The sequence below is a fragment of the Muscardinus avellanarius genome (genome assembly GCF_963383645.1).
Source record: "Muscardinus avellanarius genome assembly, chromosome: 8".
Taxonomy (NCBI): domain Eukaryota; kingdom Metazoa; phylum Chordata; class Mammalia; order Rodentia; family Gliridae; genus Muscardinus; species Muscardinus avellanarius.
Genome location: NC_137794.1, coordinates 26100523 through 26116345, shown reverse-complemented (window position 1 = coordinate 26116345; position 15823 = coordinate 26100523). Strand labels below are relative to the sequence as shown.

The following is a 15823-nucleotide window of genomic DNA, read 5'->3' as shown; positions in this document are numbered from 1 at the left end:
TTTTAAAACACTGCCTTATATAAAGTGTTCAAAAAACTCTGCTTCTTTGATGTAACTAGTTTTCTCTTTAAGGATCTTAGAAATACATAAAGGATCATATTTCCTTCATACTCTCACCAGCAAAATGTTCAAAAACTAATTTAAGACAGAACTAAGTAAGTTATGCTTGTCTTTATAGCCTAGCGATTTCTATTCTACCAACTCCTACTACCCTTACCTCATCTCATACACACAAATTTTTGTTATATTTTCTGATTGTGAAATATGCATGCGTATCACTGAGGCTCAACCTCATAGTTGGCCATTCATATATTTGGGCTCTGCTCTGTATATTCAAACAATGAGACTGAATATATGAGGGAAAAATGCAACTATACTGAACATTTACAATACAGTATGACAACTACTCACATTGCATTTGATATTTTGAGTAATCTAGGGATGGTATAAATAAATAAGAATCTAAATAGATTACATGCAGATAGGACACCATTTTATAAAAGGCACTCAATCACCCATAAATTTAGGTATCTGCCAGGGGTCATAGAACTAATCCTTTGTGGATACCAAAAAGATGACTTTTTTTTTTTTTTTTGGTGGTACTGGGGTTCCTGGAAGCCCTTCTACCTCTGGGCTACACTCCCAGACCTATTTTTATACTTTTTAAATTTGGAAACAGGGTCTCTTAAGCCAGCGCGGCTGGCTTCGAACCTGCGCGATCCTCCTGTCTCCACCTCCCAAGCGTGGGGATTACAAGCGTGCGCCACCACGCCCAGCGTAAAGATGACTTTATATTTATGCATTTAGCATTTTATAATGACTAAAAGCAATTTCAAAAGGCTTAAGAAGTAGTATAATTTCACTATGAATTAAAAAGATTAGTAAAAGTAATAATTTTTACATTTGTAATCAACCTTAAGGATTAAAAACTAAGATTTTGAGAATCTAAGACTGTCACAATGGAAAAACAGCAAGTTCTTAAAAATTACAAGTGTATCTCTACAAGTTAAATCACTATAAACAAACATAAACTGGTCATTAGACACTTTGCTCATTGGACTATCTTCCATCTACTAGACCCTGTCTGAATATCAAGAACGTCTCTTTACAGAAGGGAAATTCAAGTCAGCTTTCAGGATGCAGATGATTTTTTCTTTATCCAGGCTCCCTCTACTGATGGAATTATTATAGCAAACTTCAGTAACTCAAGAAAAAATATTTTTTTTCCCTAGTGGCACTGGGGATTAAACCCAGGGGCATTCTATCTCCAAAATACACCCCAACCCTATTTTTTTAAATTTTGAATCAAGGTCTCACTAGGTGGCTGCAATCTTCCTGTCTCAGCCTCTCATGTACTATCATTACAAGTGTGCATCACTACACTTGCCTAAAAAAAAAATGTTTTAAATATTTTGAAATCAATACTTTAGATAAAGAGATCTAAAACTGACATTACTATAGATCCAAAAAGAAATAAACAGCTGTGAATTAACTAATTAACATTTACATTTTATATGTGGCATATGCCATATACTTCTTTTCACATTAATCCTTATAAGCAAGAAGAATTAGGTATTTTTAAGTCATTTTAATAATTTCTTGTTAAGGTAATGTTTACCTGTATCTGTTCTGGTGTCCATTGGTCTAGGTTGACTGACTTGACCCTGGATATATGAACCCCAAGATTTCTATGAATTCCAGCACATCTGATGCAAATAAACACACCAATATTCCAGGAAGCCCATCGGGGACCTAAGGAAAAGATAAAAAGAAAAGCAAGTATTAAAATCTAAAATACACCACAATGGCATATTAGAAACATACTGGTTGTGCACATTTTTTGTGTGTTTGATTTTTGTTTGGTGGTACTAGGGGCTGAATCCAGAGGCACTCTACCTCTGAGCTATACACTCATTCCTTTTTATTTCTTATTTTGAAATAGGGTCTCAATAAACCTTTCAGAACCTTAGTCATTTTAATTCCTAGAAGCTCTCCCTAAATAAAAGGTTTTAAAACCAATTTATGTGAAGTTTTTTCACTCAGCAGTATTATATCCTAATATGAACTTACTGTAAAAATAAGTAAAAGTTACTGTAAGAAGTAAATTCTTTAAAACTATAAAAAGCATAATACAAACTTACTGTAAAAGGTAAGTTCTTTAAATACATACACTATTGCCTAAAATATCAACAAATAAAATTTTTAAACATTTTAAAAGTAAGTATACAGTAATTCTAAACCGCAAGGCATGTGATAGATGGCCTAAAAACTTAAAAAAACACATGGCATATATAAATAACTGGTAAAAGCATAGTATATGATGTCAATTGCAAAGTAACCTCAAGGCGAAACTTTGTAAATAGTTACATTTCACAAAATCACACATACATACCAAAATAATAGTAATTGTTATAATAAAGAACATTTTTAATGTGATAGTTTGATGGGCTCAAAGATTAAATGTTTTCACTTTTTTGTTGTTAAATGGAGGTCTTACTATGTTGCCTGAGTTCATCTCAACCTCATTATCTTCTTGTCACAACTTCCCCAGTATTAGACATTTAAAAATAATAAATGTAAGGCTAGGGATATATCTCAGTGGCTGAGCACTTGCCTAGTATGTGCAAAGCCCTGCATTCAATCCCAGCAATGCAAAAACAAACAAACAAACAAACATATACATCAATAAGGGGGAAAATAATCCAAGGGGAAAATATTCCAAGAGAAAAGTGGGCAAGAAAAAAAAAGACAGCCAGGTGTGGTGACACATAATCCTAGTACCTGGGAGGCTGAAACAGGAGGATCACAAGTTCAGGGCCAGCCTCAGCTATTTAGTGAGGCCCTCCCCAACTTAGTGAGGCCCTATCTCAAAATAAATAAATAGCTGGAAGGTAGAAAGCCCCTGGGGGTTCAACACCCAGTATAAAAAAAACAATAATTTGTAGAAGAATATATAGTCTATTAATAAACATATAAAGCCATGTACAATCTCAGTAATAATAAAGGAGAATGTCATTTAAAACTACAATGACACCCCCAGGTGTGGTGCCAAACACCTGTAATCCCAGTACTTGGAAGGCTGAGACAGAAGGATTGCAGGATTAAGGATAGCCTCAGCAATTTAGCAAGACCCTGCTTTAAAAAAAAAAAAAAAAATAGGGCTGGGGGTATAGCTTGGAAGTAGAATGCCCCTCGGTTCAATTCCAAGTACAATAAAAACAAGAACCTACAACCTACAATGACCTCCATTTTTGTATACAATATAGTTTTAAAATCTACTATTTTAAAATCTGTTTTTAAACTGTTTTTAATCTGTTTAATCTGTTTTAAAACAAACTACTGTTTAGTAAACAGAAGATTTCAGTCCATGAAAACATGGACTGCCTCAAAAAGTCTTACATCCATAAATCAAATATAACATGTAGATTGCAGACGGATATATACAATGTGAAACTGTTTACTTAAGTTGAAAACATGTAAAAATAATAGCATAATGTGTATTAAAGATGCTTAGAAATGTCATGAGGTAGGCAACTCATGGTAAAAAGAGGATGCAATATGAAATAAGTGCACAGTGGGATGGAGGGCTTTGGTTTTTCTGAATGTCCAGGGCCAAGAGGTACAAACTTTTGTTTCAGTAATACATAATGTGCACACAAACTGAGTTCAGCTATAAAATGTCACTTTAGTCACAGTCCAAAAACTATGGTAAACACTGAGACAAGCTAACACATACGTACATGAACATAAGCCTATTTTTCATACATTAAAATGTATTATTTCATAATTACACATTTTCTTATGATTATTTTCAAATATTCTTTGCATAATTTTAAAAAGGAAAAATTATCTAGACTTCGTCAAATATTCAGAAGCTTATACCCAACATTTTTATAACTTACTTGGGTATGAACAAAAACTACATAATAAAAGACATCAATACAAATCAAGCCTTTTTAAAACTAGGCTTCTGTTTTAAGTATATACTTTTTGTTTGTTTTTGTACTAGGGTTGAATCCAGGGCCTAAAGCACACTATGTAAGTGCTCTACCACTAAACTACACGCCAAGTCCCATTAAGTGTAGCCCAGAGGTCGAAGGGTTTCCAGGAACCCCAGTACCACCAATACATACATACATACATACATACATACATACATACATACTTACATACATACCGAGAGTTATCAGAAAAAATTGAAAAAACTGATAGGACTTAATAGAAAATATTGAAAAGGAGAAGGTAGAGATTAAAATATCTGCAAGTTCAGTACTTAGGATGTAAAACATATTACTTGTAAAAAGATTTAGACAAATTTGTAGATCTGTTAAATGCTTTAAATGATAGTGACACATTAAGATGAACGCCTCCAGCAAGCAATTAAGAACATAGCTAAAGCTCTACCTGAAGCATCATCTTCAAGAGCACAGTTGTCATCTCAAGGAAAAAGACATGATTCAGAGAGAAAAACAAAAGCAATGCAAAATCAGAGAAGTTTAAAAAAATAAAGATAGGCAACAGCATCAGATGTTTCAGAGAATTTAGCCAGAACATTTGGATTTGGTAACTACAATAACTGAGAGGTCATGAGTAACTTCATACAGAAGAAAGAGAATTCACACTTACTGAATTCTATTTCCAGTCAAAATTCTCACTATTTCAGTCTACAACACCAAACTCTTTATGGGATGTACAGAGTGTACTGGGGATTGAAATTCTAGGCTATACTGCCAGCCCTATTTTATTTTTCATTTTGAGGCATGGTCTCACTTAAGTTGCTGAGGGGTTTATGCCTGCAATCCTCCTGTCTCCACTTCCCAACTACTGGGGACAACAAACTTAAATGAAGATTTCTAATTTCCACTATAATGCTTTCATGACCACCTTGATTTTGATCCTTCTTAAACTGACTTTATTTTTCACAGCTTCAATTTAAATAATCAAGAAGCAATAAAAACAGACTCCTTGCTTTCCCTTGAGTACAATTCAATTATTCTGTCTTGGCACTTTCCTGCATAGCATTTCCCTTGCTTAGAATATTCTGTTAGTGATCATACACATCCTACCCCATTATCAAGGCCTAAATAAAATACTTAAATCTTTCTAAAGCTTTCCCTTATAGCTTCACTCTTCTCTTAAATGTCTATAGCTCATGACAGCCTTTCTCACACAATATGCCACAACAGGTACTTGCTATTTGTTTTGCTTGTTATTAGTTGTGTCTTTTAAATAGAAAATTTCTTACTGGAGAAGCTCTACATGGTCTTCCTCATCATCTATAGTAAGGAAATAAGCTATATAATAAAAATCAGAACGACTTAGTCAAATACGGAAATTCTCTGATTCCTGTAGCAAATGACCTACTGTCTTGTAAAAAAAATAAATAATATAAAATAAAATAAAACCAAAAACTGTGTGGTAGAAATTGTCTTCTTTAATATCAACTTTGCCAATTTTCTTTTTGGTAATAAAGGCCTTTGAGTATTAGCCAGAAACATGGCTGTCCAAATAAAACACTATTAATTTCTCAGCCTCCCCTGCAGCAAAGGACAGCCACATGACCAAGTTCTAGCCAAGAGAATGTGAGCAAAAATGGTATGTTTTGCCACTAATGAATTTGGCCCTGTGGTCCATGCCTCATTCCATGCCTTTCCTATTAGTGATAGATGACAGGAAACAAGCCTGCTACCTTAGATCCAGATAAAAAAGCCCCATATTGAAAATAACAGAGCTACTCAACCCACACTGGGTAGTTCCTGTCCAGACAAGTATGAAGAAAAATGAATCTATCTTGTGTAAGCCTTCGAATTTTGGGGTCTTTTTGTAATAGCAGTTCAGCCTATTATCTACCTAATTTAATATGAATTATAATTGTATTTGGTATCAGCACATAAAACAGAGTTTAATAATCCAATTTCAGAGCCAAAATCCTAAAGAGGAGTTGAGAAAAACAAAACATATTTTCAGCCTATTAAATGAAGAAGGAATGCCTTAAATTCATTCAAGGAATTCATGTCTACTTAAGTCACATGATCGTTATAGAATAAATGACACAGGAATACACAGAAAAAGATAAATGCTATCCAGTGATATTACTGTAGGCTTTGAAGAGTCAGTGACACATGAGGTGATTATTAAAAGACAAGTAACAGCCACATGTAATCCCCCCGTGCTTGGGAGGCCAAGACAGGAGGATCACACTGGTTCGAAGCCAGCCCTGCTGGCTTAAGAGACCCTGTTTCAAAAAAAAAAAAAAGGCAGATAACAGCATATAAACTCCAGACAAGGTAAAAGTACAAGGTACATCCTAGGAAAATGAACAATATCCCTCCAAGCTTGAAAAGTTTGGGCTATTATGTTAAATGTTGCCAAAACAAAAAATACTAAAATGCCTATAACTCAATCTCTTCATACTGTTTTAATTTTTGACACATACAGGAAAAGAACCAAGTGATTAACAGCTTTCTGACAGAAACAACACAGTTTAGGGCATAAAAACACTGTAGAAAGTAGAAAATGAGGCGAACTTGGTATGCAAGTCTTGTAGATTTTACACCAATTGAGAATTAAGATGAAATTGTGTGCTCTTCAGAGAAGAAACCTCTCTTAAATTTCTGGTTACCATGATGGACTAACAAAAACGTCTTTGAATTTTTTCCCCCTGGTACTGGGGATGGAAACCAGAGGTATTCTACCTCTGAGGAACACCTCCAGCCCTTTTTTTTTATTCTTTATTTTGAAACAGAGTCTCACTGAGTTGCAAAGGGCCTCACTAAATTAGCTGAAGCTATCCTCGAACCATGATCCTCCTGTCTCAGCCTCCCAAGTGCTGGGATTAGGAGCGTGCGGCATCACGCTCGACCTGAATTTTTTTAACAAAAAGAAAATACAATGAGGAACAGACAACCCTAACTGCTAACAGTAATTTCCCTTTAAGACTTAATTATTCTATAAAGCCTCCTCCACAACACTTTTCAAATAACATTTATCACAATGATTTACAACTATTTCAGCTGACTTTTCTACAAACAGTTATTTCTTGAAGAATAAGGACTTCATTTCACTGATCTCTGTATACTCCATACCCAGGCATAATGTATGGTATGAAAATTTAACAAACTCTAGCTTATAAATGACAACTAAAACCTTAAGTCATCTAAATTACTGCTGTCAAAACTGCTGAGAAAATATTCTTAAAAGAAAACTACCATTTTACTGAATATAAAAATTATCCTATTTCCAAATATCCTGTCTGGTTTAATCCTAATAAAAACATGAGGTCGGTATATTACCACCCATTTTAGAGACTGAAAAACTTGTGTTCAAAACATAAAGAAAGCCGGGCATGGGTAGTAATACCCGCATTTGGGAGGCTCAGACAGGAGGATTGTGGTTCACAGACAGCCTCAGCTACTTAGTGAGGACCTTTGTAACTCAGCGAGACCTTGTTTCAAAAATAAAGAATAAAAAAGAGTTGGGGGTGTAGCTCAGAAGTAGAATGTCCCTGGGTTCTATCCCCAGTACTGGACGAAAAAAAAAAGATAGTAAACGGGAGGGAGGGAGGGAGGGAGGGAGGATATACCATGGAAGATCTCCAAATGTAACTCTGAATACTTTGTGTTTCCTACTCTATAACTTCATCATTCCAAACAAAATTCTCTTACACTGCCAATTTGGTTTTACTCTACTTTGTTAACTTTTTGAAATGCCAGGGCACTTGTCATTTGAGTAGTTATATAAACTTAAAGGTAAAAATAATTTTTTCAGATCCCTTCAGAATGTTACTCCTTTGCAAGTTAGGTTCACTGTCTTTCCTATAACACTCAAGATTAGAGACAGTAAGAATTAGGCTTGGTTTATTTTATTTGATGGAGAAGAAAGCTGCAACAGATAGTGTTTTGTTCAAGGGGAAACAAAAGAGAAGAGGAAGACAAAGTCAATAAGATAAGGAGGATCCAGGTTCACGGACAGCCTCAGCTACTACTTAGTGAGGCCCTTTGCAGCTCAGTGAGACCCTATTTCAAAATAAAGACTAAAATATAGGGCTGCGGGTGTAGCTACGAGGTAAAATGCTTCTGGGTTTCATCCCCAGTACCGCAAAAAAAAAAAAAAAAAAGGAATTCCTCAGGCAGCACCATTTAAGTAGATGCCTCAGGAAAGGGACATACTTCAATGCAGTAAAATGAGCCCCAAAAGAAAGTATCTGTATCAAAATATCATCCAGGATCAAACATGAAACAAGAAAGAACTCCTTTCTCTTTTCCTACCACAAACCCTTTGTTCTTCAGCCAGAAGTACTAGCTTGCCTTTCACTGCTCATGATCAGCTATGCTATTGCACTGGGCATGCTAGTGAATAACCAGAAAAACAAAGCATTATTTTCCAACCAACAACCCATGAAAATATGTTTTCCACATTATAAACAGATAATTCACAAACTTACAGAAGAACTTAGGGATGGGGAATGTACATTGGGAATGACTGCAAACAAGCATGAGGGTCTTTCTGGAGTCATGAAAATGTTCTAAAATTCTACTGGTTAAAATTCCATTAAACTAAAAATCATCATATATAGTTAGATAAATTATATAACATATGTTATATATCAATAAAAATGTTTTTAAACCTACAAGCATTAATTTAAATGTTAAATGAAATGTCATGCATTTCTTTATTTTTGTTTTCCTTACTTTACCAGAAAAGAAAGACTGGCACAGATAAGTAGAGATAGTTGGTTGAAACTGAGAAGACAACAGTGGATGATTTTAGAATGTAGAGTCCTGGCAGACATATAGAAATATCAGCTAAAAAGCCATGGACACAGATGCTATTACACTAAAAAAATGATATTAAACTATAAGTTTAAATAGGAGTCCCATGTATAGTATTTCAGTAGTGGTTATTTTAAATTTCCAAATAGTTTCTTCTAAAAATATACTCAATGTAATGTATAGCTTATATTAAATGTTATTTTATCATGCAATGTTTTATTAGAAAATAAAAATGTTTTTAAAATATTCTTTTTTTAGAATCAAATTCAGAATATTACAGTAATTACATGCACAATTCAGAATAGGCAATAAAAATGTGACATATACACAGAATGGGATTTTACTCCACCATAAGGAACAACAAAATTATGTCACTGGCAGCAAAATGGACAGAAATAGAGAATATTATGCTAAATGAGATCAGCCAGTCATAGAAAGTCAAAGATCAAATGTTTTCTCTCATATGTGGAAGCTAGAGAAAAAATGGGAAACAAGGAATTTAGATAAAGAGTGACTAGTAGAACAGTGGAAGGAAATATGAAAGGGAAAGGGGGAAGGGAAAAGAAATAATAAACCAGTTCAAAGTGTGCTGTGTTTGAAGACGGCACTGCCAATTTCACTGTTAAGTACAGGGAAGGATGGGTAGGAAGTGGAAACTGAAGGGAAGCACACCAAGACCGTGCACGTTTGCTTATGTGACTTTGAACCTCACTATGATGTACACAGTGCAACAATAAAAGTAAAAAATAAAATATTCTTGTTTAAAAACCTAAAGGTAATAACATATTTGGGTATGACCTAGACACTTGTGGTTACTCCATTACATTCATGTTTTCTGTTAAGTAGCATCAGTAATTCTAAGAGATGATAACATATACAGATAACACTTTGCAACCAGAGTATCTGCAGTACTAGGGACAAAACCCAGGAGTAGTCTACCTCTTAGGTAAACTCCAGTCTATTATATTATTATTATTATTATTATTATTATTATTATTATTACAGCAAGTTCTCACTAGGTTGCTGAGAGTCAAAGTTTCTGAGGCTGTCCACGAACCTGCAATCCTCTTGTCTCAGCATCCCAAGTACTGGGGTTATAGGTGTGTGCTACATACCTGGCTTACACACACACACACACACACACACACTCTTATTCACACACAAACACACACACACACTAATTTCATGACTTTAATCTCATTCTAGCTGGGCCTCTGCCTCAGTGAAGGATCTTATCAGGGACTACAATCTAGACTCCTCAACTCCTATAGTATCCTCCTGAATAGCCTCCTGGCTCCAAATAGTAACCCTTCACATAAAGTCCAACTAATAACACACACATAAACAGGAATATACATGCCTGGTTATCAAATGTTTTAAACTGAAAAGACGACTGTATATTTACTTACTCTGGTACCACTAAACAAGAAAAATACTTTGTAAAAACTGGAAAGGGAGTTTGGGGGATAGAGTAGCAATAATAAAGCAGACTGTTTAGTCAATGCTTTCTACAAAATCTGTTCTGTAAAAATTAGCTTGTGACAGTTAACATAATTTTTTCTTTCCAAATGAATAGCAATAACACAGATCATAAGATAAACTTCTTGAAATTTGTTATATTATCTCAAATCCTCAAGTATTTAATATTCTAAGAGAATGTACTCAAGAAAAATGAGAAAAGGATTCTTAAGGATGCTTCCCAATTAACTGTACTTAAAAAAGAGAAAGAGAAAATGAAAAAAGAAAAGACCTGGTTCTCCTTGAATGGTATAACTAGATATAAATTCACCTAAAATGTGATCTGAAGATGTGTTAGAAGGGTGACATCAGCAAGGTGGCAGAGACATTCCCAATAACCACCTATACAGAGGTCATTTCCTTCAGAGGAAGTCAGAACCAGTTGAGAGACTCCTACACATGGGGCAACAGTCACATCAAATGAGTAGGAAGCTGAGATGCTTGTAATAAAAAAAAACCCTCCATTTATAGCACCATATGCTGATGAAGGGATCCTGAATTCCCAGTTCAGGAAAATTTAAACTATGCACACAACACCCTAACTTTTATGATTTGTCTCTTAACTAACCTACCACTAGAAGAGACATGAGGGTTTCTGAACTGCTGAAAATAGAGGGGTAATTCTGAATTGCCATGTAGGTACTTCTAGGAGCTGAAGCATTGAAATCAATCCAGACAGGATGGTCTTAAATACCCAGCTCCCAGTCTCTCCACCAAATCAGAATTTCTCTGTATACTTTACCAACTGCTGTCTGAAGAGCAGGCTTCTACCTAGCTTACTTCTGTAAGATAATGAGGAAATAAACAATAGCTATTCTTGGACCCAAAAGGGAGTGCAGAAACTCCCCAGATCACTCCTGTAATAAATCCAGGCCCACAGATTTTTCCTGGAAAGTGTGTGCACATGCAGAGCACCCCAAATTTTATAGATCCCACCTGAGGAATTGGCTCCTAAATCAGCTGTCTCTGGAAGCTCAAGTTTCTAAACCAAAGGAAGCAAAAATGTGGCTTATAAAAGAATTCACCCCCATAACTTATTCCCCCTCCAAATCAAAGTCTATATATAAATGAAGGAATAAGTATTTGTCACAGATTCTCTCTTCAGCTCACAGAAAACAAGTAGGAGATGAACTCTAGCTCTAAGCTTCTCCCTGAAGCTAGAAGGAACTGAAACATGCAATCAAATATCCCAACCTTCCAACTGTGTTTCAAGAGACTGGCTTCAAACTCACCTTTCTCAGGGCACTGGCAATCACAATCCTAAAGGCAACTAAGAACAAAGATGCAGTTGGAAAGAAGACAAATATTTGATAAATATACAGCATCTTGGCTAGGATGACTGGTGAGGTCTAACTCCTAAATGAAGCCCAGACATAAGCAATGCCCTAGTTTCAATCTCTAGTACTACAAAAGAAAAGAAAAAGAAACCTCCCACATCACAACAAAACCCACACTGCTTCATAGCTGAATTCTATCCATCATTCCAAGAATTCATATCAATACTTCTAAACTCTTTCATAAAGAAGTATAGAGAATACTTCCAAACTCATATTATGAGGCCAATACCAGCCTGAAACCAAAGATAACACACCAAAAGAGAAGCAACAGGCAATATCTTTGATGAACACAGACAAAAACTCCTAAATAAAATATTAGCAAACCAAATTCAACAGCACATCAAAAACCAAGTGGGAGCTGGGCATGGTGGCCCACACTTGTAATCCCAGCATTCGGAAGGCTGAGACTGAAGGATCATGGTTCATGGACAGCCTCAGCTACTTAGTGAGGTCCTCCGCAACTCAGTGAGACCCTGTTTCAAAATAAGAAAATAGGGCAGGGGGTGTAGCTCGAAGGTAGAATGCCCCTGGGTTCCATCCTCAGACAACCCCCCTCCCAAAAAAAGAAGTGGGATTTTATCTGTGGGTTGCTTGACTGGTTTAACATACACAAGTCAATGATACACGGCATTAACAGAATGAATGATGAAAATTATAAGCTCATCTCAATATATGCGGGAGAAGAAAAGGCTTTGACAAAAGTTCAACATCTTTCTATGATGAAAACTTCCAACAGAATAATTATAAAAAAAAAAAACTTCCCCACAATAATAAAAGCCTTTCATGAAAATTCCCATAGAAAACATTATAATCCAAGGGAAAAAAATTAATCTGCAATCAATCTATGGGGGAAAGCTTTTCTTCTAAAATCTGATACAGGGAAAGAATGCTCACACTTGCCATTTCTATTCATCATGGTCCTGAAAATACTAGTTAGAAACAGGGAAAACAAAAGAAATCCAATCACAAAGGAAGATTTGGTAAAAGTACTCCTGTTTGCAGCTAGCATGATCCTCTGTGTAGAAAACCCTAATGATTCCAATATAAAAAAAACCTTTCAGGATAGGGAAAATGGCGACCAAGTAAAACAGTGTCTATGAGTACTGCTGACAATCTCCATAGCTTCAAAAATAACACCTTACATAGCCAGAAAATACTACCAATAGAGAAATAAAAGCTATAAATGCAAAAGATAGAGAAAAAGAAGACTAGAAGAACAACCAGAGAGCAAAACAGAAACCTGCCCACCTTTTGGCGGCAGCCGCCATGCCAGCACCAACTTGCCTCACAAATCCAGATTCCAGGGACAAAAAGGAATAATAAGACAAAAAGGAATAACAATAACTGACTAGTTGCAATCCAGTCAGTTGTAATTCAGCAGTTCTTTCAGCACAAAGAGCAGCTAAAATTTCCAGTGGCCAAGCCCATCACGCCCTCCAGGGATTCAGAGCAGAGCTCAAAACAAGAGAAAAAATACACCAGCCTCATGGTCAAGGGTGTTGCAGCGGCACCATATTGCCAGCAGCAGTGGCGAGTTCACCATGCCCATGAGAGCTCCAGCCCAACATTCACCACAATCGTAAGTAAAATTGGAACCCCTACAGGAGAAATTCCAGCGCTGCACCCTCAGAAACACAAAGCTGTGATAAACTCCCGGGGTCTAAGATCTTGTAGTTCAACCCAGTGAAGGGGTAGGGGTAGAAAAAATTACTACACCCTAGTCACAGTTCCCCAAAGGAAAACACCCAGTCTGGTGTCCTCAGGGTCTTGCGCAGATGTGACAGACTCCCTGGGTCTGAGACATTGCGATACAACCCAGGGAAGGAGTGGTGGCAGCTGAGATTACCACGCCCTCCAGAGATCCAGAGCACAATAAGTGAAGTCCTGGTGATCCAGAGAAGAATCCAGAAAAGGTGGGAGTAGGATCTGCTGTTGATCATATCAGAAGCTCAGACAGACTCAAGCTCTGATCAATGGCAAGTGTGGGGGTAGTCTTACGTTTACCACTAAACCCAATGAGTAGGATCACCGGTAACACCACAGACATCCCAACTGTGCTAAACAGGGAGAAGTCAGACTAGCCCAGCCCTAGCTGTGGAGAACTGAGACTCCTACACTGAGTTTGGTTTCAGGGGCATACACTACCAACAGAGGCAGGGAGAGACCTAGACTCCAAATCTGTGTAAAGTATGAAGGATGACCTTCACTCATTATTAAATCCAACCCCATTGATATTGACCATCTGCATAAACTGAGAAGACTCAAAGAACCACACTCACAGAGGGAAAGGTGCCAGTGGCACTTGGTATCTACACAGAGAGAAACTGCTTAACAGTCATTTATTTATAGACTTGCATTGATTGAGTTTTTTCGTTCTTTTTTTTTTTTTTTTTTTTTTTTTTGGTGGTACTAGGGTTCCTGGAAACCCTTCTACCTATGGACTACACTCCCAGACCTATTTTTATACTTTTTATTATTTGGAAAAAGGATCTCTTAAGCCAGCGCGACTGGCTTCGAACTTGCGCGATCCTCCTGCCTCCACCTCCCAAGCGCGGGGATTACAAATGTGCGCCACCATGCCTGGCTGAGTTTTTTCATTCTTCTTTTGTGTGTGACAGTGCACAGTGGTTGTTTTTTTTTTGGGGGGGGGGCCTCTGTGGGATTTTTGTGTTTTGTTTTTGTTTAATCCTCTTCCCAAATCCTCTTCCAAGCTTCTTCCCTTGTACATACCTACTCTCTCCTCTCTATCCCTTTTCTATCTTTTCTCTTTTTTATTGCTCCCTTGCCTTGTATTAAATCCACTTCACCTCACTATACCAGAAACTCCACATTGTTTATTACTACATAGAATATTACTACATTGGTACTACCCCTAATCTCAAGTATATACTACGATACTGAACTCAAATACTCATAGTATTCGACCCTATCTGAGACCTTACCCTATTCTCCCATTTACTCCTTCACTTGCCTCCTTACTCAAACTTCACTGTTGAATACAATATAACTTGTCCTTGAATATACCAGCTGACACCTAGAGACTGGGAGAAATATACCAAAAGCAACAGGTACAAACTTCTGAAATCATGGGAAGGAGGAACAACAACAAAGCAATGAGCTCACCCAACCCCACAATAAAAGAAATAACACAGAAATGCAGAGATCTCCAGAAGATCAAATCAGAAATGTGACGATAGAAATACAGGATTTTAGAAAAGAACTGAGAGAATCGGAAAGAAATAAAAGATACAATCATTGAAGTAAAGGCATCAATTCAAACTATAAACAACTGATTAGACCACATGGAGAATAAAATCTCACTCCTAGAAGATGATCACTCCAAAAATGAACACATAGTTTATAACTTAGAAAAAACAACAGCCGGGCGTGGTGGCACACGCTTGTAATCTCCGTGCCTGGGAGGCAGAGACAGGAGGATCGCGCAGGTTTGAAGCCAGCTGCGTGCATTGGCTTAAGAGACCCTGTTTCCAAATAAAAAAGTATGAAAATAGGTCTGGGAGTGTAGCCCGGAGGTAGAAGTGTTTCCAGGAACCCCAGTACCACCAAAAAGAAAAAGAAAAAAAAGAAAGAAAAAACAATTCGACAACAGGAATTGGACATGGAAGAAATACAGGCCCACCTTAAGAGAGCTAACCTAAGAATAATAGCATAGAGGAGGGAAAAGGTTAAACCAAAGGGATCAACAATCTCTTCAAAGAAATAATACCAGAAATTTTTCTAAACATAGAACAAGAGGTGATACACAGGTTCAAAAAACTTATAAAAGTCCCATTAGACAAGCTCAGAGAAAAGGTTCCCCACCCAACATAATAGTCAAAATGACTAATGTAGAAGCCAAGGAGAGAATCTTAAAGACAACAAAAACAAAAGGCCAAGTGACATCCAGAGGCAAACCAATAAGAATCACTCCACACTTCCCAAACCAAGTCAGGAAAGCCAGAAGGGGCTGGAGTAACATATTCCAAACTCTAAAAGAAAACAACTTCCAGCCAAAAATTTTCTACCCAGCCGGACGTGGTGGAGCACACTTGTAATCCCCACACTTGGGAGGCGGAGTCAGGAGGATCACGCAGGTTTGAAGCCAGCTGCACTGGCTTAAGAGACCCTGTTTCCAAATAAAAAAGTATGAAAATAGGTCTGGGAGTGTATCCCGGAGGTAGAAGGGTTTCCAGGAAC

The 15823-nt window shown here is 36.8% G+C and overlaps 1 protein-coding gene across 2 annotated transcripts in view; it reads right to left on the bottom strand.

Annotated features, from left to right (window-relative positions):
* The window catches only part of SMAP1 (small ArfGAP 1), a gene marked incomplete at both ends in the record, with an annotated part of 159748 nt that overhangs the window by 102025 nt on the left and 41900 nt on the right, over positions 1-15823 (bottom strand). For both annotated transcript variants that reach the window (XM_080699932.1, XM_080699933.1), the window contains one exon: positions 1619-1752. In XM_080699932.1, the coding sequence (XP_080556058.1) occupies positions 1619-1752 (134 nt within the window). The remainder of the gene's footprint in view (positions 1-1618; positions 1753-15823) is intronic.